The sequence below is a fragment of the Neltuma alba genome, unplaced genomic scaffold, assembly GCF_004799145.2.
Source record: "Neltuma alba isolate B1F8T4 unplaced genomic scaffold, ASM479914v2 tig00010608_pilon, whole genome shotgun sequence".
Taxonomy (NCBI): Eukaryota; Viridiplantae; Streptophyta; class Magnoliopsida; order Fabales; family Fabaceae; genus Neltuma; species Neltuma alba.
In genome coordinates this window covers 45,444-67,628 of record NW_021635466.1, presented here as the reverse complement: position 1 = coordinate 67,628, position 22,185 = coordinate 45,444, and the positions used below count along the sequence as shown (strand labels likewise).

The following is a 22,185-nucleotide window of genomic DNA, read 5'->3' as shown; positions in this document are numbered from 1 at the left end:
AATTTTTTCATAAATGCGTTTTTTAAATTTATTTTTAATTAATATTGATAAGGTATATACTTTACTTCTATATATTATATTACATTATATTATATTATCTATATGTGTTTTATATATTTGATGAAAACCATTTATAATTAGAAAAAAAAATCTTGTTATTCAAAAAATAGCTACTATAATAAAATCAAACAAATTATTCTTTAAAAAATTAAATTATTTGAATAGATTATGATAAACAACATTCTTCTACTTACATATGTATCCTATATAATTCATTTTCGTAAAATTCTTTGTATATACTATTTTTTTGCATTGAAAACCAAATTAAAATCAATTTATATCATAGTTATGAATTTATCACGATTAATTTTCATTGTTTAATGATTGAAATTCAAAATTCACTTCAATATTAGTTTGATTTATAATCATAAATTGATGTGTTCATATAAATTCATTTTTTAATTTTGAATTTCTACCATATATTACGTCTTTCAATATATTATACATATGATAAAAATATTTCTTTCTTATATAAGTTTGTATAAGAAAGTTATTGATATTCTTATTATATTTTTAATTATTATTAATAATCAAGAGGAATTGATTTTAATGAAATATAAACAAGTTTTCTAAGAAATTGTCTTCCTATTCTCTGTATGCATTTAATGATGATGATACCTCTATTAACACCAATTCCACAAATATATTAATTTATTTTGTAATTAAAAATATACTTAAATCATTATATTTTTAATTATGTTATTATATAAATTGTTGTAAGATTATAATATAAAATAATAAAATTTAAAATTAGTGACAGGCTAGTGACAGAATTACGATAGAATAGACTTAGCGGGAAAATCAGTAATAAAAACTTGCATGACAAACAACTCAGTGATGTAAATTAGCAACAAAATTTTTGTTACTAATTCCATCATTAAAAATTTATAATTAAAATTAGTGACGGAATTAGCCACAGAAATTTTCGAAGGAAAAAATTCCATTGCTAATTCAGTCATTAAATATTTACTGATTGAATTTTTGACGGATTAGTGACAGAATTTAGTGATGAACAGAAAATCCATTGCTAAATTTAGTAACAGAATTTTTGTTGATAATTCATCGGAAATTAGCGATACAATAATTTTTCATCAGTAATAAGCTGTTTTTTTTTTTAGTGTATGTTTGTTCATATTATGAAGGGATTATGTAAGCTTATCCTCTTTTGATATCATTTTGACTTCCATTTTAAAAAAGATTAAGAGTCTACTCATGAATCATAAATGTGCTTTCACTTGAGTGCAAAACTACCGATAAAAAGTTTTAAAATAATGCGAAGATACGACATCCGTTTATTTAAACCACATCCATTACTTTTTAATGGTCGGCCCTTCAAAACCTTGTTCGTATCTCTTTCAAGGCAAGCTCCCAAAACATTCCACCTTAACAGCTCTCTCTGCTTCTATTCGTTTGAAGGTTCTTATCTATTGGGTTTTGCCATCTGCGGAGCCATCAGAAGATCTCCCAAAGCTTAGCAAGCAACATCGACCCCATTCTATCCAGCTTTCTCATTAAAAAAGGCAGCCGATCATCAAGACTGAAAAGTATAAACACATGAAGAGTGTCATTTGTGGATCATCATCATCATCAAGGTCGATCTTTGGGCTGCTCTTGAAAGTGACAATTTAAATACCTTTTGGGACGATAAGAAGCTTGAGCCAGGTGATTCCATCTTTCTCCCACATCACTTTGCTAAACCAATTCGACAAAACCAACATTTCCATTGTTGTCTTCTTCAAAACCTATGCTTCTTGTGTATGGTGCCTCGAGGAACTGTTTGAGATTGCTGCGTGCATTCCGGAACTGCGATATACTGTTTTCCTAGTTGTCTATGATGTCAATTCATCCGATGTACAAAACCAGAGTAATTCTTTCAAAAAAGCTTTTAGTGAACATGAACGAAGGTTCATAACAAATTTTACTCAAGGTACATGATTTGAGGTATGCCATGGAACGAGCAGCCAATCTCTCTAGTTGGCTAGTACCATGCAAGTGAGTAAAATTAGTCATGGTTTTTAGCTTTACTCTTTCAATTTAGTCACCCAATTAGTGATTAATTTTTTACTTATGTTTTTGTTCTTACTGCAGCCCATGCCCAGAAGTTATTGATGACTTTGTCAGAGTGGTCTCGAAAAAGATCTGTCAATTGGTGTATGTTGATTTAGACCTAGTAGGAATGGAATCTCGAGTGAAAGAAGTAGAAGAGCTTCTAGACCTTAATACAAAAGATGCAGTTCGAGTTGTGGCCATTTGTGGAATGGGTGGGATAGGGAAGACAACTCTTGCCACAGTTTTGTATGATAGGATCTCTCACCGTTTTGATGCTTCTCATTTCCTACTCAATGTATCTGAATTTGACATGAACACAGAAGGCAAGAGTATTCTCATAGTTCTTGATGGAGTTGACATTTACCAAAAGCTACAACCATTAATCCAGACTATAGATGATAGCTTGTTAGGTGGAGGAAGTAGAATCATCTTAACAACCAGAGATGAAGGAATCCTTAAGGTTTTTAAGATGCATGATATTTATAGGGTTAAATTATTGACTGGACATGAAGCTGTTCAATTATTTTGTCGGAAAGTTTTCAAATGTGATTTTCCTATAAGAGATTATGAGGAGCATATCGATAGTGTACTCAAATATGTTAGTGGTCTTCCATTAGTAACTGTAAAATTGGGCTCATTCTTATATAATAGAAGGGCCTCCGAATGGAGTACAGCATTGGTTGAATTCAAAAAGGTCGCTAGCTTAATGATAATGAAAGTCCTCAGAAGCAGTTTTCTTGAACTGGACTTCATTGCTAAGGAAACGTTTTAGACATTGCATGCTTTTTCATGGGGAAGGATATTAAATATGTAGAAGGAGGTCAACTCACTATACAGCATCCTCCTAATGCAAATACACGACCTTTTGACGTTTCATTGGCAAGTGGAGATTCAGCACATTCCCAGGGAACAAAATCAAGTGGCAGACGCTCTTGCAAAGGAAGGTCTCAATAATTCTTCTCTATTGAGTTCTTGTCCGCGGTGGCTTAGTAACCTTGTGGCTGCAGAGAGTATGGGATTTGAATCCCCTTTTGATTAATTCTAGTTTTTAGTTGGGCCTAGCCCTTTCTCTTGTAGCAAAAAAAAAAATATATAAATATATATATATGTAGAAGGAATTTTAGGTGGTCATGTATATCGTCATTATAAGATATTTGCCCTTAGTCAAGTGAGGATACCACTTTTAATTGAAAAATCTTAGTCAAGTGAGGATACCACTTTTAATTGAAAAATCACTTGTGACTATTGTAAATCAAAAGATACAAATGCATAGTCTGTTGCGAGAAATGGGAAAAGAAATTGTTTGGCATAAATTTCCTTCCAGGCCAGAAGAGTGGAGTAGATTGTGGGATTTCAATGATATTTATAGAGTTATGCAAAATGAGACACTAAGTTTTGCTACCACATATTTTGTTTGCCTACAACATTAATATTGAAGTAGTCTTACTTTGCATCTTTTTCAAATGAATGTATTTTATATTTAGGCTACTTTTGAAGTTGAAGTGATAGTCTTGGAGCTTGAAGATTCACAAGGAAGAACATTGAGGGTTGAAGTTTTATCTCGGATGAAATATCTTTTACTAATCATATTTCATAACGTAAAATTTTCTGGAGTGCTGAAGCATCTTTCAAGCAGGCTCCAATATATTTCATATGGCACCAATATCCTATCAGTATTAGGGAATTGATTTTGCTTGATAGCTGCATCACTAATATATGGGATGAAGAAAAGACACCTGATTGCTGTATCATAAATGAAAGGGAACGAGGAAAGGTAATGTTAATTGTGCCTAAGCCCTTCTGACTTTTATAAATTATTTACCTAATTATATTTGGTACACTTTTTTTTATCCATGGGAATTCTTTCGCTTGAAGAACATGAATCTTAGTGGATCCAAGGATTTAATAAAGATGCCAAATTTCAAATTGCTTCCACATCTTGAGAGGCTAGAGCTTGAAGGATGCACTAAATTATCACGGCTTGATCCATCTATCGTTTCTCTTTTAAAGCTCAAATTCTTAAATTTGAGAAACTGTAGCAATCTAATTATTATGTCCAATAAATTATTTTCCCTAACCTCTTTAGAAATGTTAAATTTGCATATTGTTTGGAGTTTCATTCTTTTGATGTAGAGATTGGTGAAAGAGAAAGTATTTAGCAATCATTTCCTCCCTACAGGAGACAGAAAAATTATGCAAACAAAAATCTATTTAAGTGTATTTGATATTCATAAATGCTATACCATTCATTTACTTTATTAATCATGTTTGTCTCTCACATGCACCAACTTTTTTTTTTTTTTGGTGTAACTCAGAGTATTGTCAAGTCATTTTGAACTTGAAACTAATTCCTGTTGGATTAGGAACCTTAATGTTAAAGCCCTCCCAACAAGTACTCTTCTTGTGATTTGAACTTGTGTTCTCTTCCTTACAAGGTTAAGACCGCTTACCATATTAACTAACAGTTTGTTGGTTAATGTACCAACTTTCTTATTACTTACTATTGAATGTTATGACGCTCATGCTCTGTGATGCCACTAGCCTATTTATTTACATTGATAGTGATTGTGGGCTGCTAGTGGCAAAAATAATGAAACAAATATAAAAGGTTGTTAACATTAACAAGTAATAATCCAATGTTTATTAAGTTAGGCTCATTTTGATATCCGAATAATAAATCAGTGGTAGTTGCTTTACACCCAGTGCCAATATTGACCATTTATCACAGCATAAGCAAATTAAGAGTCCAGCTCAATACACTTTAATATAGTTTTCAATTTTCAATTTGCAATGTAAGATATATACATATTTTTTTAATTATATCCTTATATGTAAAAAAAGTACACATGAGAAATAATGTGTGAAAATTTATTATAGAGAAATAATAAGTGACATATATTTAATGCGAGTAAAAGTAAAAATATCTGTTTAAAATTTCATACAAAAAGGATTTATTTCTTATATTTAGGAACACAACTACTAGAGATATTGTTTATTATAAAAAGGGGAGTATTTCATAACATCTCAATTAAACTCATAATGTTTGATTAATTTCCTATTTTAATGCATGCTGGCGTCCATTGGGAATATTGAATTGTCACTTCATACAAATCATATTCAGCTGACGCATTATTTTTCTTATTTATTACTCTTGGTCCTAAATATAAGACCCTTTTTGTAGTGTAAATTACACTACAAAAAAGGTTTTATATTTAGCACCGGAAGAGTAATAAATTCCAAATTATATAATGCATTTGAGGTTGAGGTTGGGTGGTCCGTATCACGCCTTGTCATTTGCGACACACATATATAATATTTAGCCAACGATTGGGTGATGAAACAAAATAGAGTGGTTTGTTTGCGTGACTAAAATTTTGCATCAATAATTAGATATTTAGCTATATTATAAATATTGATTTACCAGTTTTTAAACTATGGAACTAGATTGGAATTTTGGACAAATTATGGGATTAAATTATGAACTTTTTAATGCAAATTGATGTTATAAATTTTATTACAGATAGAAGATGAAAGCACCCCATTAGTTGGTGTATTAATTATTTACCCCAGTAGATCATGATGTTTCAGTATATATAACGCACTTGGCATTTGGCATAATATATCATTAAAGGACCAAAGAAAGGCAAAATTCCTAGTCAACGATTAAAAAAAGTTCTAAAATATATCTATAGAATTAAAAGAAGTTTACAATAATTAAGTCACTAATCCACTTTAATTACATAATGTAAATATTTTGTATATATATAATTTTTAAACTCTAAAATTTCATGCAACTTTTTACATTTGTGTCCATATTTTGAATGAAAATGTGTGCTTTTTGTTTCGGATTGCACTCCATTGCTTAATTGTGCACTTTAATTTATTTATTTTCTAGCTAATTAATGGTACTCTCATATAGGGGTGTTTTGGTAGATGATTCTTGCCAATTGAAGCTTTTAGGAAGGATGAAAGACACATTATGTGAAAGGCAATCTAAGCCTCACAACCTGGTATTTCCCACCCAACCTTATTTAGGGGGTGTTTGGCAACCTCCAAACTATGGTTTCAGAAGCACTTTTTCACAAAACGAGACAAACTTCTTCATATATTTACTTTGTAAACCGTAAAAACACTTCTAAAACTATGGTTTGGTTTCTATCCAAACACCCCCTTAATCCCATAACACGCACACATTTTCATATATCAACAAAGAGCTAAGGTTTCAATGTTTTTTTTTTTTTTTATATATAGACACAAGGAACGGAAAAGCTGATAGTGCCATAGCATGATGTGACGGAGACCTCCAAACGTCAAACTATGAGTTGTACCAATTAACAAAATATTCCCCATGGACGGCAACATGATTGGAAATAGAAAATTACTCATGAGTATCATAAATTGGGATGTTATTGTTATCAAATAGATCAAGTAATTAAACCAAGGGTGATGTAAGTCAACTTTATTGTCGAGATTAAGAATATAGGGGAGTGGCGAGGTGACGTACTTAATGTGTACTTCCATGTCATCTAATAAATTTGCTAATCCTTCTCCTTATTTTACAACTACTTCCCAAGAATCGAATCTCCCATTTTAAAATTTGTGCCTTCCTAATAGCCCTCTCCTTATTGTGAGGCTAGATTAATTTATGGATTATTCACTAACACCGATGCTATCCATATTTTATATATATTAGGAGGATTTTAATTTTTTAGTTTTTCCTTTATCACTTAAGCTAGCATCATTATATTTACCATGTTTTTCCATACTAATTTACATAACTTATTAATATAAATATAGTTAAATGTTGCACATAAATACTTATACAATCAAATCACATATCGCATATGTTATATTAATTAATTTATCTGACTTTTTTAATTTATTCAATTGTTTAAGCAGTTTCAACATTAAAGACTAGACAAAGTATTAAATTGTACTTCCACCAATACGAAGTGCCACATGGGATGAGACATGCATGACCCATCTTATTCGCATGTAATTAAGTCACTCGACTTGTTTTGCCATTTTAAATGATGATGCAAGAGGCCTCGCCGCTACAAAATCTTTATTTTGACTAGGTTTATACTCCCTTTATCACCCAAAAAAATAAAATGCTAAGAATTTCATTCTAAATGTTAATGCAAATCTTACATATTATACATTATTATTCTTTAAAAAAATAATTATTTGTTCAAGTTTATATTTCTAAAGGCGAAGCAGACACGTGCTAGCTAGAAATCAAGACAAGGAGTAGAAGCAGTGAAACACAATTAAGAAAGGTATAATTCTAATGGGCATGCTAACTTTTAGGACTTAATTATATTTGTATCTTTGAGAAAACCAAGAACTTGCACGCGTAATCATAAGAACTTGCGTGCCTGCTTATTTTCCAAAGTTCCACTTTTGGTGGGGCTACCAGTGTGAACATTTACTCAAAGTTCCACTTTTCATTGACGACAATATCAAAGAATTTATACTTTTTGGCTATCACTTCCCCCACTAATTCCAACTCAGTAGGACCGCCTCTCTTTGAAATTTGAAATCCAAGCCTTGTGAAGCTTCTCATAATTAAGTCCCGCAGAAGCCAACCTATAAATCTTTAACTATCTTCCAAAAGCATCGTTTGTGATTATTCTGATGGGTTTTTGCAGTATTCCCCCTGTAAATATCTCACGGATTAATGTAGAAAACAGGAATGATTGCCTAGAGTCTCCTACGGTGCATTTGACAACCCTGTCAATTCTTAAACATAAGTCTCAGTCTTTTAAAATTTGTTTTGTTCATAGTTATAAATCTCACTGCAAAGTTTTAAATCTAATTAAGACATTTTTCCTAAATATCTATTAATAAAGATACGCTTGCGAATGATAACATTTAACTGAGGATACAACTGAAAAGGAAAAACATTATCAACTAAACTTGGCTGTTTTCTTGTATATGTATTTAATTTAGAAGAGATTACGAGAATTATAATTACGGAGAAATTGGAGAGTTTTCTTTCTCTTATCTTTTGCCCTGTTTTCAGATTGTGAACACAAGTTTTAATTAACTTGAGAGAGGCCTATCACCTTTTTGAAATGTTGCGTTGCACTTCATGAAGTTTCGCAGTTATTATTCATTACCCCTCTTCTGCTACTTCGGGCTGGATTGAAATGTTGAGAAGGCAATAAACATCCACGTTGAGTCTGATGCTGAAAAGCCAACGAAGAGATCCCATTTCATGAGGCAGATTGATCTTAACAGCTCAAAAGTAGCTTTGCTTTTATTTGTGTGTTTGTTTGTTTTGCGAACTTCCTAAAGGTTTCGCACCCATTAGTTTAATAAACAGTCACAACCTACCGTCTTCCAATGACTTTGGTTGCCTGAATCAACTCCAAGACGACCCTACATTGGCACTGTCTGGTTCCTATTACAAATACTTCTTAGATCTGAATTGAAAGGAGTCCCAATTCCCTTTTGCGTGTCCTATCAAATCGATTTGATACGGCTTCATCTCCTTCCGCTAATCCGTCATCTCAATCTCTAAAGAAATATGATGTTTTTATTAGCTTTAGAGGTGAGGACACCCGCCACAGTTTCATCAGCCATCTTCATGAAGCTCTTTGCAAAAACAAAATAGAAACATACATCGACTACAGAATTGAGAAAGGAGATGAGGTATGGTCATCTCTTGACGAAGCCATTGAACATTCAACTCTGTTCCTTGTGATCTTAGAAAACCATGCATCTTCCACATGGTGCTTGAAGGAGCTTACAAAGCTATTAGAGTGCTCCAAAAATGAAGGTCGCCGTGTTATGCCAGTGTTCTATAGAGTAGATCCTTCCCATATGAGGAAGCAGTCTGGAAGTTACAAGAAAGCATTTGAAGAACATGAGCGCAGAAGCATCGACAAGCAACAACTACAAAGGTGGGGGAAGGCTCTCACTGATTCTACCAACTTCGCTGGTTTTCCTTGTCACTTCGACAGGCAACTACATGCTTATGATCTTTCTCTTGAGGCTAAATTAAATCAATCTTTGAGAATCTGATGGAAGTTGATAATCATGAAGAGAGTAGCTTCTCTTAAACACCATGCTAAACCGGTCCACTAAGCCCATCAATTTTACCATTATGATACTTTAATCTAAATCTCTGACTCACAATAGTCATAACCATGCATTCATAGTCATAAAATTAAATTGAAATTTTGTATATCTAGTTTAAGTCATCTGGTAATGGTTCTCAAGAAAGCTATTAGAACAAATTTTAAAAGTTGGCAAATTTTCGAAGTTAAGTTTCATGAGGAAGAGCTGAAAAGTCTGAATAGATAATGTGGCATTAAATTTGGCGCGTCTTTACTTTTTCAATGATGTGCAGGAATGAAGCGGAGCTAATTAATGAAGAAATAGTGGGATCTGTTTTACAAAGGTTGCGTCACAAGTCTCAAAGTGAACATGATCTAAAAGACTTAATTGGGATTCATAAAAGAATGGTAGATGTAGAATCATTGTTGTCCAAAGGTTCAAATGATGATGCCCGTTTTATTGGCATTTGGGCTATGGGCGGTATGGGCAAAACAACTCTTACAAGAGCATTGTTTAACAAATTGTGTTTTGCATATGAAGGGTCTTGCTTTTTAGATGTAAGGAAAAAGTCAGAGCAATAGGAATAACTGCCTTGAAGAAACAAATTTTTCTGGAGTTATTAGGGGATAAAGAATCTCACATTCGTATACTTGATGATCGAATATTTCCTAAAGACATAGATAGACTTCGTCAGAAAGGAATTTTCATTGTTCTTGATGATGTTGATAATCATGAACAATTAGAAAATTTAGGCGGACGACATGATTGCTTTGGACCAGGTAGTAGAATCTTGATAACATCTAGAAATAGACAACTTCTTAGTAAGAAAGTAGCTGATATATATATGCTTGAGGCTTTGAATTCTGATGAGGCTTTTCAACTTTTCTCCTTGAATGCCTTCAAAAAAGACTGTGTTGACCCAAAAGTAAGGAGGTTGGCAATGAGTATGATTGACTATGCAGCTAGAAATCCATTAGCCCTAAAAGTTTTAGGTTCCTCCTTATATGGCAAAAATCAAGAATTATGGGAAAGCAAATTGAAAAGGCTTGCAAAATTTCCTTGTTCAGAAATTAATGTTATTCTAAAATTGAGTTTAGGACTTGATCCTGAAGATAAAAATATTTTCTTGGATATCGCGTGTTTATTAAGTGATTATAATCTTGATGATGTACAAAATTTGTTACATGCATCATATGGTCCTTCATTCAAGATTGGATTGGAAAGTCTTCAGGATAAAGCTCTTTTATGTATTTGTGAAGGAAGAATATCCTTGCACAATTTGATAAAAGAAATGGGTCGACAAATTTTTCTTGAAGAATCCTTAGATGATCCTAGTAAGCGTAGTCGATTATGCAATTCTAATGAAATTTCTGAAATATTGAAGGAAAACATGGTAAGATCAGTGAAATTTTTAATTTTTTTTATAAAAATGTTAAATTCCAAATTCTCGTTTGATTTACATAATGTACGTATTCTTATTGCTATTATTATTTTTTATTTGTTAGGGAAGTGGAGCCATTAAAGGCATAACTTTGAATGTTTCAGAAGTTGAAGAGATGTGCTTAAGTCCTCAAGTCTTTCGTTCAATGCCCAATCTAATGTTTCTAAATTTTTATAAAAATTACAATAACCAGGTCGGGAACAAGTTAAAATTACCCAATGGTTTGGAGTTTTTACCAAATAAAATCAGACTATTAGGTTGGGTGGGATACCCTTTAAAGTCCTTGCCAACAACATTCAAGGTTGAAAATCTCGTTCAAATTGAAATGAACTTCAGCAAGTTGACAAAACTGTGGGATGGAGACCAGGTAAATTTTATATTTTTCTCTTAGAAAATATTATTGATACAGTTGTTAGAAAATCTTAATTGTGTACTCCCTTTAATCTTATTTGTAAGGTTCTACTCATTAGTCTTGAATACAGTACCTCTTGCAAAATTTAATGAAAGGACATTGATAACTCATTCTAAAAAATGCCATTGCCTTTTACACTAATCTCCACGACCTTATTTATAAAGATTGTTGATTAATAGTTATTTTGGAAATTGTAAACCTTCTAAAATTAATTTTAACTAATTTTCTTAGTAACATTATTAACAATGTCTTGTAAAAAGGATTAGAGGGAGTAATTTCATGTTTTGGCCATGAATCTTACTATGTAATTTATTTTTACAGAATCTTGTGAGTTTAAAGAAAATTGAACTCCACGGGCCAAAAAAGTTGATTGAGCTCCCAAATTTTTCCAAGGCCAAACATCTTGCAGAAGTTAATCTCGATTATTGTTCAAAATTACGGTGCGTTCATCCATCAATTTTATCTCTCCATAGACTTTGTGATTTATCGCAAAAAAACCTCACCAACCTTGCGAGTAATACCCATCTCAAATCACTACGTTCTCTCCACCTGGATGGATGCTCAAGACTAAAAAACTTTTCAGTGACCTCACAAAATTGTGATTTTGTACTGGACCTCTCAGAAACAGCCATCAATAATGGTGAGTCATGCTCATCAAGTGGGCATGTTAGCAAAATTTTTATGTTGTTTCTAGACAGATGTGAAAGTATGACAAGTCTTCCCCATAAATTGGTCGACCTGAGTAACCTTCGAAGTCTTTATATTTCTGGTTGCAACAAGTTAGCATCAAACCTACATCCAATATTTGATAGAATACGTAATTTGGAAGAACTGTGGCTGAATGATTGTAGTGAATTATTTGAAGTTCCTGACAACATCGGCTTGTTGTCATCAATACGTGAGTTACATCTCTCAGAAACTAATATAGAGACCTTGCCTTTAAGCACCAGACATCTTTCGAGGCTACAAGAGCTTTACTTGGATAGATGCAAAAGGCTTCGGTCTCTACCAGAACTCCCTCCCTCCCTCCCTCTTGACACTGTCCGCCAATAACGCCTAGCCATTGAGATCCTACATTCACCTTTGACAAACGAAGGTGAAGAAGGAAAGAAAGTAGATTCTGATGATGATGATGAATCGGATTATCTTGGCTTTAGTTTTACAAATTGCATGAAGTTGGATCAACAATCAATCAAAGCTGCTGCGGCAAAAGTGCTACTTCAGATAAATAAAGCCATTTTTGAAATAGCTTTTCTAAATTATCCAGGAAAAAGAGTTCCAGAGTGGTTTATGTATAGGACCACACAGTCTGTCTTAACAGTAGATTTCAATTCGATTCCACGACCTTGGAATGGCGGTTTCATTTTCTGTGCCGTCGTTTCTAAATCACCACCGAAGACAGGAATTGATGCCACGTGGCTTATTGATGGTGAAAATGCTTGCAAGGCTGCCATTTGTTTTATGACAGATGACTACTCCACATTGTCAGATTATGTTTTTCTATGGTATGATCCAAATTCTTCTAGAGAACCACAAAGGAAAATTGAAGGAAAAAGAAAAGAGATGCTCAAAGCAGCATTTATCATCCATTGGTTGAAATTAAATTCACAGTGGGGCGTCTCCCGTATTGGAATCGTGTAAGACTAGGAAAGATCAAAAGTTGTGGGGTATGCCCAACGTCTGCACTTGAATATCAAAATTACATTCAACAAATTCAACTGGGGCTTGGTTGCTCCTTTCACAAAGAAGCGGGCTCTCGAAAGCGCAAATATCACAGCACGGCAGTTGGACAGGTTCCACAAGAAGACAGTGCACCTCAAGTCTGTAATTCATTTCAATTAAACTGATATTGAGTTTTGCCAATGTTTCCTCCATTTCTTTCACTCAGGCTTCCCAAAGCTTTCAAAGCACCAAAGACAACTATAATCTACTAGGGGCGTTGGCACTGCATGACCCTAGTCCCACACCAGAAGATAGAATAGCATGTCATCCTTATTTGGAGATCCCAAATAAGCGTGTTGTTGCCGACACTCGATTATACAAGGTCCACCATCCATCATAAAGAAATCCAAGAGGACCGATGCAGGGTGACAGTTATAGCTGTTCGAGAGGGACAAGCCGATGCAGACGTGTCGTTCTCTAATGGCGAGGTTGTCAAACTAGGCCAGGTAAAAGGATCTTTCATTCTATAGCCTAAAAGACCAGTTGACATAACAACGATACCTTCAATAGTAGCAAAAACCTTACTGTCATGTGATTTTTCTTTGCTATTCTACTTAACTATGCAGCACTTTACTTTTATATATACTAATAGGATCATTTTAACGTATGTGAATAACTAACGTTAGGTTTCCGACCTGGGAAAAGATAGGGATTTTTTTTTCCAATATTGGAATTCGTCGATCAAATTTCAAACCTTTTAGAGTAATTGAAGAGTGATCCACACTCAACCCTATATTCACCTTAATCTATTATCACCTAAAATGATTTCATACTGTGCAATCTCTATTATGTTGAAAATATAGTAACCATCTTGGTTAAAAGTACATGCCTGCACCCGGCAGTGCTCTCCTCATTATGCTGGATACAAAATAATATTTACATAAAGCAAGTAAAGTTACTTGCCCAAATATTTTGCTATACAATTTACAGAATTATAACAGGTATCTCTGCTCTTCAATCAGCTCACCTTCTTCTTAAACATCCTCCTTATCCTTCGAGTTACTAGCCTTCGCTGTTCATCATGAATGGGAGGGTGAGATTCTTTTGTAGTAGTAATTTCCATCAAACAAATGTGCAGATTACATAAAGCATGCAAAACAAGCCAAAGTGGAACATAACCTTGCAAGCTAATGCAATTAAGCATTTATGCGCAATGACAAATAGACAAGCTGAATAAATAATGCGCAAATAATTGGCAATCACTGCCCCATGTCTATCAGCTACACGTGATCACGGCTAAAAATCCATGCAAGGAATTAAGGATTACATGTTCTCATGCTTTAAACAGCAATATGGCACAAACAGACATGCAGCAATCATACACAAGTGTAAGGTAGGAAAGAACTACTACCTGGGCGGCCTCCCTCCAAATCAAACCTTACCGTTCTCCTTTCTTTCTGCTTCTTGGTGGGCTTGAGCAGGTATAAAAACCTATCATATTCGTAAGGGTAGATCAATATTTGATCCAACTGTAATTCATAAATTAAATAATTCTCTTTAAATCTCAAATCTTCTTTAATCTCTACCCTTACATAATAGTTGGTGATCTTGGATAATTTTTCTTATTCAAACTATTCTCTTTGGAACGCTTCATTTCTTATCTCAACCCATAGTGTTACTTTACTTTTCCTTATTCCACCAAATAAATTTAATCTAACACTCCAAAATAAATCTACAAACTTTTCTAGTTATTATTAGCAACTCATATACCTTTAAGATCCTTACTTAACTTCAATAATTCGAAAATTCCAACTTTCCCAATTATCAACCTCACGGACAACAGCAACCAAACAGCACATGCATATATTAATCTCGTTTCCTTCTTTTCTCCCGCCATGTGTGTGTATCACTTTTCACTTCCGATCTGATTTTAGCTTCCAAACTCACTCCTCACGGCATCTTCACACATACATATATACATATATAATAAATTTGTTAAGACAAATCTGCGACTATATATATATATTATATCTCATTTATTCCATTGGATCACTTCAACTTCTCAAGCACCAATATAAACTCCATTAGCTTTCGGCCAAACACAGACCAACAATACTAGAGAGCATTAGACTCCAATCTCCAAGTGTAACCTCATCTATATGCGAGTATGCCTTCACCTTCCTCTAATGTCCCAAATTCAACCCCCTTAATATAAGGGCAAGCTCTCTGTTTTGATAGTCATAAAACAGAGACAGAGAACCCATACACATCACCCCAAAATTTGGAAAATATTTCCAGATTTTAAAAGCATTTTCTACCATCTTTACAAGCTCTTAAGAAAATTAACCACTTTAATTTCCTCCAAACTCCAACTAACTGAAACACTCTCCCAAGTATACATATATATTAAGCTCTTAGCTTCGCCTTTCTCCCATATCAATTAATATTTACTGCAGCAACTTTTTCTTCTTAAATCACTGAACCAAGCGGACACTTATACACATAGACTCATATATATATATATATATATATATAAAATCATGCCTAAACTTCCTCCCAATTAACCATTTCAATTTCAATGTTTGCCACTCATACTTCCACGGCTTTCCCCCATACACACACACACACACATTCACTAATATATATCCAAATAGCTTCGTTCTCTATATATATATCTTAGCCACTTTCTAACCTCCATAAATGTTTCGTACATCAGCACCCATATTCTGGATTTTGTTCTTTTTACTGATTTGAAAACGTTCACCAAACTATCACACAGCACCATCTAAAGCTCTTTTGCATAATATCTGAACTTCCCTTACTTTTGTTACTATGAACCGACACTATACAACCAAAACACGGAACTCCATGTCACTTAATTAAAACGGAGCTTGGGGTTCGAAAACCGTCACTTCACAAACCAATATCACATACGGCCTCATATATACACTGAATAGTGCAATTTTCCCCCTTTAATTCCACCAGAACCTGACGCTACCCGCATCAGAAACAACAACAACAACTATTCAAGTTTAACTTGCAGAGGAGATAAGCAACATGCAATATAATATGCTCACTCCATGAACTTAACTCATTATCATCCTAAACCAGCCACTCAACCCCTGTTCGGCCAGCAACAAAACAGAGCAAGGAAATCCACATGCAAGCTAAAAATCATACTCCATCATCATCAACAAACACTACTCTTTCATCATCATTGAGCTTCAGACTTAACCAAGAGTTTCTCTCACTAGAACCCAAACTTCTTTCATCATTAACTCTTCAAACACACAGCAAACCAAAGAACGAAGAGTAGAATGATGATCAGAGGGCTCACCTGAATCTGAAACTCCGTTTGCATGCAGGAATCTGGCCACCGATCACTACCTCCGATCACCAACTCCGGTACTGCTTTTTCCCGTGCTCTCCCTCTCTCGCTCTCCGTCTCTCTCTCTCTTTTCCTTCGAGTGGCCGAATGAAAAATCAGGAGGAAGAGTGTTATCTTATGTTAAGTGGGGAGGCAGTACACGTGTGATGAGGAAGTAAAAACAAACGAAATGTCCATTTTGCCGTTACGCTCATTGCTTTCTTTCATTTTCATGCTTCCTCTATAATTCTGAGATAAATAGATAAACCCAAAAATTACTCCACTATGTTTTATATGGATCTTTCTTTTCGACTAGTTTCTTTGATCCATAAAATAATTTCTCTAAACATTTTGGGTCAAAAATTAACTCATAACTATTTTTCTTGAATTTTCCAAGAAAATAACTCTTAATTCCAGAAATTAATCCTTAACTCATTTTAAGGATTTTATGCCTCAAATAACTTCTTTACCTCATGAGATAATTTCCCTAAAATTTTCTAGTTAATTAGAAACCTCTAAGTATTTTCTAAGAAAATAACCCATTTTGCTATGAAAATAACTTTAAAATCATTTAACCAGTTTTTGGGGAATGAACTTTTCCAAAATATTTCTAAACCTTGAAAAATCAATATTCCATAATTTTCCCCAATTGTGATTGAGCTATTAAATAAATTTAATGAACTTTCTCTTTTCTACTCATCCTGAGTCAGAAAATTCGGGATGTTACAAATTATATGACTTGACTTTATTTTATATTTTATTAGGACTCTAAAGTTGTTGGGAATTTTCCCTATTTGGCACAACTGCATGAGATTCAAAATACAATTAAGAAGATCGACTTGAAGATGCCTAAAGGGATCGTGGGTGCAAACAAATCTTATTCCTTTGGAATGGACAATAAAGATATCATTGAATTCCTATCCATGCAGGAGATGGATATATCATGGGCTTAATTAGCAATCATGTAACTTTAATTTATTTTCTAATTTCTTAAATTGTATATATGCACTGATTTTTGCCTTATTCCAATTTAATGATAGGTACTTCTACAACATATGCACCTCAACAGGAAAAAATGGTTTACATGGATTCTTGTGTCCTGCGACTGTGCAAAAGGCCTACAACACACCGGATGAGATGATAAGATATGTGGGCAATACTATTGGAGAGAAGAAATTGCTGTGTTATCTAACACCAATTATTGAAGGGCAGGTAGCTTAATTATATCCATTTGTACATGTTCAGTTTGTTAAGAATTATCAAATTATCTACAACATTCAAATCCCTTATATCTTGTGGTTTTCACTGGGCACTGTGTGTTGTTTGCCCCATGGACAACATCATCTACTGGTTTGATTCCTTAGGTCATGGCCCAAGCACTGAGATGAAAATCATCTTCAACATGTAAGTTTATTTGTAAAGCTTTGGTTTTTGAAATAATTAAATTGTTTTAATATCTTATTTGTTATTTGCACTTGCTAACAGGGCTCTAAAGACATATTATCCTATGGGTGAGAAGCACAATAGTAAAAATGGCCAGACGATTTGGATCCAACCGAAAGTAAGTAGTTTGAACTTCAAGTTTTTTCACCAACAATTGTTTAACATGTGCCTTTGTTCATCTTTACCATTTGATTTTGATTTGATTTGCAGTGCCCTCAACAACCAGGGAATAAAGAATGCGGATACTATGTTATCCGTTACATGTATGAAATTATTCAAAATGGATCTACTAGCAAATTTGAAGAAGTAATTTGCAGATTTTTTATAACAAGGACTTCTATACTATTGAAGACATTGATTTTATCCGAGATCTTTTGGCAAAACAACTTCTTCAAGAGTTTTGTTCTCAAAGTGAGAATTGAGGTCCATCTAGATTTAGGGTTTTGTTTAAGTAAATTAGGATGTTATTAGCTTGAGAGTTGTAAAGTTTATTGTAAACTTTGTTGTGGTTAATTAGTAGCATTAGTACCGTTGATAATATTGCTGGCTGGTTTGCTGGAGAGTGAGTTGCACATTGAAAAAAATAAGAATATCTATGGCTGTTTTTCACCCGTACATTTCTACCACTATATGAATATGTAGGCCTCTTACTACAAACAATAATGAAGTAGGAAAAGCAGCATAATCATCCATTACTTCAGTTTTGGTCAAAACATCTAGGAGTTGGTGAAATATCTTTGTTTCCTCATAGCTTGATACAATGCCCGGATGCTACATTGGGTTATGAAACATAGGATTACGGCTGGGCTTGGAGGCATGCGTTTGGTCATTATTGTCCCTAAGGCAAAGATTGGATGCCTCTTTTGAATTGAATGTGTAAGAAAATGGGCCAGTCCACCCTTGGTGGATTGGACCCAGACCCATTAGTATTTGGGGCTCCAGTGTGAATAGCAAAAATTATGGGTCTCTAACTATGATTTTGCTTTTTTCATATATTTTGCATAAAAGCGAGAACGGTTGGACGGAGGAGGTAGTTTTCTTTTAATTCAAAAATGTGTAGTTAGAAAACCGCAAGGGATCAGTTCAGTAAAAACCCCCGATTTGTTTTCATTTTTGACATCCTCCGTTTTGTGTTCCAAACACTCCCTCCCAGTGCATTTGCTGTGAAAATCCGGATCCAACTCCATCACCGTGATCGGACCTCCGCGTGGCTATCTGATTTCGTTGTAGATTCCAAGTATGCCCGAATTCCTTCATTGGTATCAGAGCATGGTTTATTTTTCCTATTGGTGTCATTCTGTGGCCTGCGTTTTTATATTAGTGTTCTTTTTTTTGTTTCTTCGGTTATGAGTATCCAGTGATTTGCTCCAATAAATATTATGTAAATCCTTCCATTTATACTCCTGTATAATTGTTTTCTGACTTATATTTATAAGTAGATATGATACATTATCTCTCTGCCTCCATGAAAATCGTTTCATAGTAATCCTTTTTTGATCGTACATTTTTCATTTTTGGGTGTTTGGAAAATCAAGTTTTTAGGCTATAAAAACTATCCCATTGTGTAGAGGACGAAAAAATGAAGAAAACGATATAAAATGCGCGAAAAACGAACACCAGACGGCCAAGATATGGAGAAGTTTCTGGGTCCGACAGGTCCGTAAGACCCGACCCATCACTCCAGCCGGCTCGGTTTGACCCGACTGGAGGTAGAAGACGGTGCACAGTGATCAAAACAGCGTCGTTTTGATCATTGCAAAAAAAAAAAGACAGATTTTTTTTAAAGGGAGGAGCATGGGTTAGCCTCTAGATCAGGTTGGTTGGCGCCAACCCAGTCTAGCCCAGTATTTTTAAAAAAAAAACATTTTAGTGTAAAAAAAAAGAACGTATTAAAAAAAAAATTTTGGTACAGAACTGCCATGTGGCTCATGCCGCCACGTGGAATGCCATCTGGACACGTAGGACCCACCACCTGAAAGGTGGTGGCTCGTGGAGGCTGCCAGAACGGCTCATGTCACTGACGGCTGGCTGCATGGTGGCGCGTGTTGTTCACACGCTGACAGCACGAGTGGGCAAAATTTTTTTCCTTCAATTTTTCGCTAATTCTTCTTTCTAGGGGTGTGTGTAGGCACGTGGGAAGTCCGTTTGAGGTGCGGTTTGTCTCAAAAATCCCTAAAATCAAGATCTTCATTTTGATATATAATTTGATAATTTTTGAGACAATTAAGGATCCATTTGTGAGTATTTTTAGTGTATTTTCTGGTATTTTCATATGGAAATAAATTCCAGAATATTCAAAATAATTTAAATTATTTTGTTCTATGTGAAAATGAAGCAAGAGGCTTCTAGTAGCACTGAAAATATCAAAGATAGTTCATTGGAATACTCATACATGGATAATGCAGTTTCAGAATATGAACTAGAGGATCAGGACCCTGAAGAGGTTCCTCAAGAAGACCCGGAGGAGTTAATGGATTCTGGACCTGAGTCGGAATCTTTATTCCCCACTGAACCCCTTCGTACCGAACCTCATTTGGTCTTTAATGATTCACTAGATCTTCCCAATGAAACCGAAGTTGAGGAAGGAGAAGAAGTGGATCAACCATGTATCCTTACTTTAGCTATGAGAATAGCTGAAAGAGATGCAGCCAAACTGACAAACATAAAAGGCATCAATGGCGTGCTCGCCAGCTACGTCCATTACATGACCGATAAGAAGAATACCGAATTCTACCTTAAAGTCATTGATGAGAGCCTTTGTCGTTCGCCTTGGGGTTCCCAATCAAAAATAAATCCAAGCAATGCAATATAGTGCAAAACTCGGGTCGTTTCACTTTGAGGAGACTTTATTTGAATTCCTAAGCAAACTAAGTATCAAAAATAAAGAATTGACTTGAAAAGGAATTGATTTTCTTTTTAACTAACTAATTGGCAAAATTTAAAAGGATGCCAAATGAGTAAATAATTTTTGGATTTTTAGTTTATAAAATGGATATGAATAAAATAAGTAAAGTGAATAAACAAGTGACAGCAAATGGAAAAACAATCCTCTAGTACAATTATTAAGGCTATCATTACTTTAATTAATTTGGGAGTTAGCTAAATTCAAAAGACTCTAAGAGCCACCTCTTAGACTCGGTTTAATTAGAATAATCAACACCAAGCCACCTTGCATATTAATTACTCACAACTAAACTGTTTCAGCACAATTAGCCAAAAAGAATCAAGGAAAAGCAATTAACATTTTTAGTCCAATAACCAAGCCACCTTGAATTACCACTGAATATTCACAATAATTTCAAAACATAGTCTGACCCAGTACAATGTAAAGAAATTAAAGCTAATCACAGCATAATGTTAAATGCTAATCAAAGATTCCAGCAGCTACAACCTATCTCAATACAAATATAAATCATCACAGCACATTCAAACATTATAAAATTCATTCTAAGACCTAGAAATCACAATTACAATGAAAGAAATAAAGATTGGAAGAGCTGAAACTCCCCTTTGAAGCTCCAAGTTCAAGTCATAAATACTGTACTAGAGAATTGAAGGATTTAGCTAAGCCCCTGCATCAGTAAAGCTCCACCGTTCTGTCTCTGTTTGCCGCCACTCCTGTGGTTCTGTTACGCAACGTGGAGAGGAAGAAGATGCAGTTGACGGTGGCAATGGAGGCACGAGCAGAGGCAGCAGAACAGAGGAGCTCGCCGTCAAACGTGAGCGCGTCCTCTGGTCCTGTTCACGCCGCTCTCCTCTGGTTCTGGACGCTCGTTCTGCCGTCGCTCTGTTTTCTCCCTCTCTCAGCCGCCGTACGTGTCTGCCACCAGGAAGAAGCCGTGGAGAACAAAGAAGAACAGATGCTGTCGATGGAAGATGAAGACTCAGGGGAGAGGAAGTGTGATTGCCGTGAAGCTTTGGTCCTTCGTTCTCTCTTCCTCGTCGCTGGTCTTCTCCCTTCATTAGCTCGCTCCACTCTGTTTTGTTTCCTGCCGCCAGCTCCCAGCTCGTTCCGCCTCCAGCTCCGTGAAGAAGATTGAATTATACTATATTAGGTTGGGGGGCAAAACGTTGCGTTTTGCTCCCCCTTTTATTATTATTTTCTTATTTTTTATTTATTTATTTTTTTTATTTTTAAATCTTCTAAAAACCTGCAAACAAAATTCAAAAATAAGGTAGCATTAATTGTCCTTAAAAATCAATTAATCATAATTAAATCAAAACATGACAATTTTGCCCTTATAAAATAATAATTCAAAATAAAACAAAATAAATCAATTAAGGCAAAAAGAGACCAATTAAGCTGACAAAACTCATATAAAAGATACCAAAATATATAAAAATAATTGAGTTTGTCAACTCCCCCACACTTAGCCTTTTGCACTCCTGGGCAAAACTTCATTAAAGAAGAATTCAATAAAGAGACTCAATACAAGCAAACATAAAACTAACTAAGCATGAATGTACAATTAACTCAAGCAACCTTTATTCTTAATTAATCAACAATTATAGAATACTTCAGTGCAAAGAAATTAACACAAGAAACATAGCAAGATAAAAGAAGAGAAACATAATAGAGCTCACATATGGTACAAGTGTTTCACTCATCTCTCAAATGAGAAAAATTTCACTCAATCCACCTAGATTAGCACCTACCATAAGCTTGTAGAAATTCTAATATCTCCA

General features: G+C 34.5%; 3 protein-coding genes across 3 annotated transcripts; all 3 read left to right on the top strand.

Annotated features, from left to right (window-relative positions):
- The first annotated feature begins 2,008 nt into the window (after positions 1-2,008).
- Positions 2,009-2,881, top strand: LOC114757527 (disease resistance-like protein DSC1). Its single transcript, XM_028946607.1, has 2 exons — positions 2,009-2,052; positions 2,149-2,881. The coding sequence occupies exons 1-2, from the start codon at positions 2,009-2,011 to the stop codon at positions 2,879-2,881; spliced, it is 777 nt and encodes a 258-aa protein (XP_028802440.1).
- Positions 2,882-9,477: 6,596 nt separating this feature from the next.
- Positions 9,478-12,080, top strand: LOC114757526 (disease resistance protein ADR2-like). Its single transcript, XM_028946606.1, has 4 exons — positions 9,478-9,654; positions 10,680-10,982; positions 11,349-11,467; positions 11,879-12,080. Exons 1-4 carry the CDS (start codon positions 9,616-9,618, stop codon positions 12,078-12,080), a joined length of 663 nt encoding a protein of 220 aa, XP_028802439.1. The 5' UTR covers positions 9,478-9,615.
- A 4,932-nt stretch (positions 12,081-17,012) lies between these two features.
- Positions 17,013-18,313, top strand: LOC114757523 (uncharacterized). The gene is made up of 5 exons (XM_028946604.1): positions 17,013-17,268; positions 17,356-17,460; positions 17,542-17,617; positions 17,710-17,922; positions 18,251-18,313. The coding sequence occupies exons 2-5, from the start codon at positions 17,387-17,389 to the stop codon at positions 18,284-18,286; spliced, it is 399 nt and encodes a 132-aa protein (XP_028802437.1). The 5' UTR covers positions 17,013-17,268; positions 17,356-17,386; the 3' UTR covers positions 18,287-18,313.
- Positions 18,314-22,185: the final 3,872 nt, after the last annotated feature.

Bases quoted from the DNA above. Each gene is read 5' to 3' on its own strand.
- LOC114757527 (XM_028946607.1), top strand. From the start codon at position 2,009: ATGGAACGAGCAGCCAATCTCTCTAGTTGGCTAGTACCATGCAA. The intron at 2,053-2,148 runs GTGAGTAAAATT...TTCTTACTGCAG, and splicing joins AGTTGGCTAGTACCATGCAA to CCCATGCCCAGAAGTTATTG.
- LOC114757526 (XM_028946606.1), top strand. From the start codon at position 9,616: ATGATGATGCCCGTTTTATTGGCATTTGGGCTATGGGCG. The intron at 9,655-10,679 runs GTATGGGCAAAA...TTTATTTGTTAG, and splicing joins TGGCATTTGGGCTATGGGCG to GGAAGTGGAGCCATTAAAGG. The intron at 10,983-11,348 runs GTAAATTTTATA...TTATTTTTACAG, and splicing joins AACTGTGGGATGGAGACCAG to AATCTTGTGAGTTTAAAGAA.
- LOC114757523 (XM_028946604.1), top strand. From the start codon at position 17,387: ATGGACAACATCATCTACTGGTTTGATTCCTTAGGTCATGGCCCAAGC. The intron at 17,461-17,541 runs GTAAGTTTATTT...ACTTGCTAACAG, and splicing joins ATGAAAATCATCTTCAACAT to GGCTCTAAAGACATATTATC. The intron at 17,923-18,250 runs GTCCATCTAGAT...GTTTCCTCATAG, and splicing joins TTCTCAAAGTGAGAATTGAG to CTTGATACAATGCCCGGATG.